Below are 8,143 nucleotides of genomic sequence, written 5' to 3'. Positions count from 1 at the left end.
AAAGAAGTTTTACGCTACGATAGTCGTGTTATTTGCGCAACGTCTCCCGCGCTTGACTCCTACTGCCCTTGTTCTTTCATTGTTTTTTGATTTATAAATACAATAATTGAATTTTTAAGCGAGATAATGCGATTTCGGCAACTTTGTCTCATATATACATGTATGCTATATGTATATATACACCGCCATAGCAAAAAACGTCAAGTTACATTACAACAATCATTGTTACATCATGGTGACGTGCGAATATCCGCTTTATCACAAATGTGGTGTCACAGCAATGTGATGGTGACGTGCGACGAATGTCTTTGTAACATGTGTTATTTTATTATGATAATCTCACAATGACATCATATTTTCTTCCTGAGAGAGAGAGAGAGAGAGAGAGAGAGATTTCACTATAATTGTGACTCTATTGTGACGTGAATGTGACCTTTTGCTATGTGGGTGTATATATTATATATATATATATACACACACATTCAAATAATTAATTGTCATGCCAAGTTTATATTATTACCACTTCAGGATGCAAATACGCATATCATCTGTTGAAAACGCACAAAAAGATATAGATCCATGTATTAAATTTGCAAATACATTAAGTTTTTCGAAGTTAAGCTATACTTTTATCTTTTCCTAATTGTCATTGTCGTAGGCAGAGTTTCGCTTTTTTTTGGAATCCAATAAGTTAATGTGATACGTAAATAAGTGTTGCTTAAGCCGATCCCGTCTGTAGAATTTCTTTGTACAGAAATGGCAACTGATTTTTGCCTCCTTGTTACCGCACTGCAATTGATGACGACGTAAACTGCTTATCCACGTATATTCGTTACCACATACGTTGCATGGATACATCAGTCGTTGATTGTTTGGGTTGCCCGTGTTCAAGAAAATGGAGTCGGTAGAGCTTGTCATTTTTAAAAAGTCGTCCGTATCTTTGAACTCGTTGGAAGATATACTCCATACACTGCACACCTTCGGTCCTGCACATAAAATTGATATAAGTGGTAAAATTGTAAATCGATAGATTATATTCGTTTCGCGAAATTGCTGATTACATACACGGTGTTCTCTGGTAAAAGAGAAAAAAACGCAGACTTGAATTTAGATAAAGAAAAATTTTATACAGGCAATATACCTGTTATATGTATAATATTATAATAAGGGGATTAAGTTATATTGGAATTAATTTTAATGAATTCGTTCACTGAGGATCATCGATTGAAAAGGATCTCAATCAAAGTCGAAATCAATGTCGAGGAATCTGTTGCATGCATAGAAAGTTGAAATTAGAGAAAAATCATTGGAAGTATATAAAAGTGAGGAAGATTATCACCTTATTACACGTACAACCGTGCCTTAGGCTTGTATTGGCTTTAATTTAAATTTAGAGTTTGTCTATAAGCGGAATCAATCTGATTACAATTAATTTCATTCATTTATTACGTATTGAAGTTTAGGATAAAAATAATTGAATAAAATATTTTTTATTTAATGTGAAATATTTTTTATTTGAAACTTTAGGAATTGTGTGCATTAGGAGATAACAAATCACATACAAGTTGTGGAAATAAAAAAATACTTTATATAACGATTCTATAAGTCCAAATACTGATCTATATGTATATACATAAGCCTAAATGCTAGATCTATTAATTGCAAAATTTATTGGTATAGGCATTGCAACATTTGCGTATTTTATTATTAAAAAATAGATTTATTTAAAGCCTCTTTTTAAATATTAATCATACGAATTTTACAGAATTTGCCAATATCTTTGGGGTTTTCGCTGAAAAATATTGCAGTATTTTGCACAGTATTTTTACGCAAAAACTTGTCTTCAAATTAAATTAAAATATATACACGCGAACAATTAAAAAACGATATAGTTCTTGCAAAATGTCTCTCGCGTTACAATTTAATGCTATGCATGCATTTCGCGTGCGACTGCCAGCGATGTTTATGCTTGAACTTCCTGCCGCAGACGGGACACTTGAAGGCCGGCTCTTTGCCACATTCCACCCGTATATGATTCTTTAGGGAGCCGCGCCACAGGTAACGCTTACCACACTGGAAGCAGATCCACGTCTTCCGCAAAAAGGCTGAAAAAGAAGAAAAATTGTCGTAGTATATAGTATCAAAAATTAAACACTGTCTTTTGTGCTATCAAATCACCCTTCCCTCCCTCTCGCCAAACGTTGAGTTTATTTTGAATGATATTAGCACGTCCGTGTTAAGTAATCATAATTACGTTTATTATGATTCGAGTCTTGTATGAATGAAAGCGTATTAAGACAAGAAAGTTGTACATGTATGTTCATGGATGTTTATTTTTTTAATTGATCTTTCACTAAAAAAAAAAAGCTCTTGTTGCTGTAATTCATATTTAATCCGTTTATCAATTCGTGATTTCAAATCTTATATTAAAATGCTACAAGGAAAAGGCTATCTTGTTAAGATTTTTTTTCACGTGCAAACTAATTTTGCACGATTCTAACTTTCCGTTTAAATGGAAAGGAGAGATATACATATAGTTATACATATGTGTACTGTCTGAAACAATGCATATTTTCATTGAATTATTGAGAAAATAGAAAGGATCAGTTATTAGGTTTTATTTATTTCATAATAATACGATATGCATTGGCAATATTTTTTTAGAATTCACTGTATGAGATTTAGTTATGGGATTTAGTATAAGATAACTTTTGCTAGCGAAATAAAACTAAATTTTTATTAATATTAACAGTTTTGCTTCATATATGCACATCGTAGTACAATGGAATACAAATAACGTTTATAATGCCGATGTATAAAGGGCACTTGAATCAACAATTGCTGTTGCAATTAAATTGTCATGGTCGTAAAGCGTGCACATTCGACGTAAGATGTGACTGCAGTCTGTGTTTGTATTTGAACCTCCTGCCGCAAAGAACGCAGCTGAATTTGGGCTCTTTGCCGCATAATCGTAGATGGGTGTACATTGAAGATTTGTGGGCGTAGATCTTGCCGCAAAGTCTGCACGGGAACACTACGGTCATGGCTCGATCACCTGAAAGACAGATTATAAATAGTGCGTGTGTATATTCTAGAGTGTTCTATGATTAATCTTCACGTCGATTTCTCTCATACATTCGGCGACGAAAAAATAATACATAAATTCAACAATTAGAATTTGCGATCTAAGAGTCTTTCTAACATCATTTAATTATTTGATTAATCTAGAATCCACGCAAATTTTATCGCAATTAATAGAAAAGTTAGTACATCTTATAACCTTATTGCTAACAAGTTTTGCAGTTAATATGAAAATCTTACAATAAAAAACATATTTTCTATATATAAAACAAATATAACACATGAAACTTATTTATACGTAAAAATATTTTTATTTTCATCATTATTATTATTGTAGAAAACGTATACTATCATAATTGTCATAGTAATTCCATAATAATCCATTATTGAAACACAATTTTAATGTAGTAAGTACATTTCTATTCTCTATGTTTTGTAAATGCTTTATAATGATATTTCATTCTACTAATATATCACAAGAAAACGCATTTTACAATATTGTGATAGAACAAAAAGTAAATAACAATATATATAAAAAAATAATATATTATTACAATACTTTATATATATTTAAAATTTTCTTTTTATAATTAATTTTTTTAATTTATAGAATTTCTTTCATAAATTTTGGAAGAGGTTTGAAAATTCACAGAAATGATAAAATCCTTATATCTTGATTTTTCTTCAGTTTAATTTATAATTTTCAAGATAAAAAAATTTATTGAGGATTTGATATAAACGATATTGTTTAATAATAACAAATTTTGAACATCGTAGGTTTTCTTGCATAAATTTGATTGGGATAATCATATTGTTAAGTATGATTAAACAATTAATTTGAATATTGTGAGTATATAATACATACGCACTTAGAGTACTTTCTCATTTCAATTTTCTAATTTATAAAAATAATTAATATTTATAACGAAAAATGATTAATGTTTATAAAGAAAAAATATCAAGAACTTGGGGAAAACGCAAATATCTTAATAAAAGTCCTACACCCAGCTCCATATCGGTAAGCTATGCGATATTTTAAGCTTGGTTGAGAAACAACTCCGCAGTGCACAGCATCATGTCAAAGAGTTAAAGAGATTATTTAAAAACTTTATTTAAAAACTGTTACTGTCAATAAACTAAAACTTGCAGAATTATTTTGTTTAAAACGGATTAATAAAAAAATGTTATAAAATAAAGGAGTTAAGAAATTCTCCCCCCTTTTTTTCTTTTCCTTTCTTGATTTTGATGTTTTAATTCATTATTGCAATAAAAAGGGATAAATAAATGAACACGGACTTGATTTCATTTCTTTATTAGGAAACTTTTATCATTATGTATCCAGGAACGATCACCACAAAATTTTTACGAATTCCAAATAAATTTATAAAAAATTATGAAAAAAATGAAAAAGAGTGGGTCCTAGTTATTTCAATTAACAGAGTCCGACCGAAATAATTTCTTTAAATTTCAGTCGAAATCGAAACTTTTATAAGAATCCTAGAAAGACCATATGTTGCACGCACATATATCGAAGTTTGAAGAAAAAAATTGTTTTATGTCAAATTTAGTCGATCAAGATAAATATAAACTGTTGTAATATTTCAAGTTATCACTTTTGATGAATTATTGATGGATTTGTTATAATTTTATAAAATATATAGTCGTCATAATTAAAAAAAGGCGATATTTTTAAGGGTTGTGAAACGAAAATGATAAAAATGACATTTGATCATATTTCGAAGAATACATCCTTTGCCAATATTTTGAAGTAAAAGAACGGATATTATCTTAACGATAATAAAATTTCAAAACATAAGATAGTTTAAACAATATTAAGAATCTTTAGATAGTTTTTTTGGAGGATCTCATTTGCCTACAAATTGTTTGCCTACATCACTTTTGTCAACAGTTCACTTGCGCACTAAAGTTATTGCCTACAGCTCACATTTGCCTATAACATGCACTTTTGCACACAAGTAAAAATTTCAGAAACGGAGTCACATTTGCTTACATGTATTGTTACCTACAGCTCGATTGTCTACAAGCACTTTGTGCACAAATAAAAATTTTAGAGACGAAATTACATTTGCCTACATGTATTATTGCTTACAAACACTTTTGCGTACAAATATAAAATTAAGATTAAGTTAAGTAAGAAAATAATTTGTATTTTTAAAGCAGAGAATTCATATTTTAAAGTAGAGAATTTGTTTTAAAACAGAAAATTCGTGTTTTTAAAGCAGAAAATTTGTGTTTTAAAACAGAATTTGTGTTTTAAAAGCAGAGAAAAGTACATGTAGGTAATCAAACTGTAGGTAGACAATTAATCGAGCTGTAAGCAATGTTACGTCCTATGTGGACTACATGATTTTTTTCTTTCGTGGAAGATTGATCGTCGTCACTCATATATCAATTACGAAACGTAACTAGTTACTACTGTTGAACTTACAATTTACTGAACTTTGAATAAGTATATCTCCGAAAGAAAAAATCGCTTTAAGATGGTTCAAAATGAATTTTGAACGGTCATATAGTAATAAATGATACCGTTGATGGATTTAACAACAAAAATTTTCTTAATTTTTAATTTAATTTAAAATATGATTGAAAACGGCTTTTTTGGCAGTTTTAGGATATCTCGAAATCTTGATAGAGCAATTCTGCAGCCGGATTCGGATTCAGCGCAAAAAATTACGTAAGAAAAAAAGAGTAAAAGAAAAGAAAAATAAAAGAGCAGAAATAAGTGACTCACTTTTCCCGATGAAGTCCCTCGAAATAAATGTTGCCGTCCCTGGTACTTGAAACCGCCTCGAAAAGTGGCTTGAAGTGGACGTTGGGCAGAAATAGGATCGTTGCACTATCACTCGAACGTGATTACTTTTTTTTTACTGATGACGTCACTGATATTGTCACTGCTACTGATGCTAATGATGGTATTACCAAAAACTAATTGCTCTCGGCTCGCGAGATCGCGGTTTATATAGGACTATCTTTGGGGATGGGTCCTTATGGGATGTATTAGCCTGACTGATTAAAGTTTTTGATTGGCGGGATTTGTCCCCTGGAGGGTACTGACGTTCTCTTTTGTTTAAAAATTTTTACATCGACGAGATTGGTTGGTGGGATTGATTTATCATCCGTCCCGTTTCTTACATCGGATTCGTCAGTTTTGGATAGTGTCGCCAAGGATAGTGAGTGGCTAGAGTAAACTTTGATTGTCTCGTGTGAAACTTATCGTTAGATTCGTGGTCTCTTCTAGAACTATATCTAGAAAGATCGTCACCAGTTACAAACCCACGGTATTGGATGATGATAAACAAATTCCTCTTCGAATCTCAAAAGTTTAATTTATGATTTTAAAACTTCCGCAGCAATTTGATATCTAGTCTTTGTTCAATTAGTATTGGTCACCGGTATTCTGTTTTAACTCCAAGGGTGTGGAGTTACTACTAGGAATCGATTCATTTATTTATTCGTTTATTAAAAGAGAAATCCACTACGATCCTTTATCTTGAACGGACCGTGGTCTCTACGTCTGAAATTTTATCGTCTCCTAATCTCCGTGGTCGACATTTTGATATGTGATGAAAAACAAGGGGTTAGATTACCCTTTGACTTTCTCCATAAACAGTCTAGCGACTGTTGATAACTAGTTATGTTTCGTAATTGATATACGAGTGACGACGATCAATCTTCCACGAAAGAAAAGAATCGTGGAGTCCACAGGACGTAACATTGCCTAAAATTACTACAGCGCTCGATTAATTGTCTACATGTATTATTACTTACAGTTTGATAATCTACATGTACTTTTCTCTGCTTTGAAAACACATTCTGTTTTAAAACACAGATTTTCTGCTTTAAAACAAATTCTCTGCTTTAAAATATAAATTCTCAGCTTTAAAAATACAAATTATTTTCTTACTTAACATCTTAATTTTATATTTGTGTGCAAAAGTGTTTGCAGGCAATCAATCTGTAGGCAATAATACATATAGGCAAATGTGACTTCGTCTCTAAAATTTTTATTTGTGCGCAAAAGTGCTTGTAGACAATCGAGTTGTAAGCAATAATACATGTAGGCAAATGTAGGCAAATGTAACTTCGTTCCTGAAATTTTTACTTGTACACAAAATTAAGTGCAATCGAGCTGTAGGCAATAATTTTTGTGTGCAAATGACAATCGATTGGTCTGTTTTCTGTTTCTGCACTAGACTGCACTAGAACTCTCTTTCTCGCTTTCGACAAATATCAAACGTATATTTATCTCACTTTAAGTTCCAAAAATGTACACTAGTTCAACCACAGAAAACAAAGCTAATTTATAGGCAAAAGGAGCTAACTCGTTTTTTTAGCATTTATGCCTAAAGCAAAAATTTATAACTTTATCAGTTCGGCTGCGCGCGCGCGCGCGCATCGCCGAAACTCTCTTTCAATTTCAGTCGAAATCAAAACCTAATCAAAACTTTGACTTTTAGCCAAAGTGACTATAACTGAAACTGAAATCAAATTAGTAGCGATTTTAAGATAGAATCTTAAGGTAGTACTAGCGCGACAATACCGTCCAAAAGTTTAGTCCCGTTGCGGCACTCGGTGGCGATACCTCACTCCCGCCAGAGAGAGAAAACTTTCGATTGTTCCTGTCCAAGGCTGCACGCACACGCGGAAAGAAAATGAATGCAGGTATACGCAGCAAACGTCGATGCTGTCAGATGTTCGCTGGCCATATCCTCCACTCCCCACTACTCCCTTCAATTGCCGCCATATACCAAAGAAAATCGAAATATTGCGTTCTTTTCACAGCTCTATTTTCCTAACTAAATGGTTAAAAATTATAACCTTTTTTTACAATATCCGTTTCATGTTCCTTCATAGCGTGTTCGTTTGTTGTAACAATCATAAGAATGGTATGGATGCTATAATTAAAAATCTGACGTTAACTTGAGTTGCGTATATGCTTCATATGTTAAACTGCATACTTGAATTGTAATTATCTCAGAAACTAGACGGTCAATATGTTTCTAATTGCACACAAACATACACTGAAAAAAAAGATTGGCTG

At 31.8% G+C, this 8,143-nt stretch overlaps 1 protein-coding gene across 1 annotated transcript in view; it reads right to left on the bottom strand.

Annotated features, from left to right (window-relative positions):
* Positions 1-7,642: 7,642 nt before the first annotated feature.
* The window catches only part of LOC108726953 (zinc finger protein 35-like), a 4,024-nt gene continuing 3,523 nt past the window's right edge, over positions 7,643-8,143 (bottom strand). The window contains exon 3 of the mRNA XM_018454811.1: positions 7,643-7,997. Coding sequence (XP_018310313.1) covers positions 7,907-7,997 — 91 coding nt within the window. The 3' untranslated portion in view covers positions 7,643-7,906. The remainder of the gene's footprint in view (positions 7,998-8,143) is intronic.

The sequence above is a fragment of the Mycetomoellerius zeteki genome, unplaced genomic scaffold (genome assembly GCF_001594055.1).
Source record: "Mycetomoellerius zeteki isolate Tzet28-1 unplaced genomic scaffold, Tzet1.0 scaffold458, whole genome shotgun sequence".
Lineage (NCBI taxonomy): Eukaryota > Metazoa > Arthropoda > Insecta > Hymenoptera > Formicidae > Mycetomoellerius > Mycetomoellerius zeteki.
The sequence above is the reverse complement of the archived record's forward strand: the minus strand, read 5'-3'. Positions and strand labels throughout refer to the sequence as shown.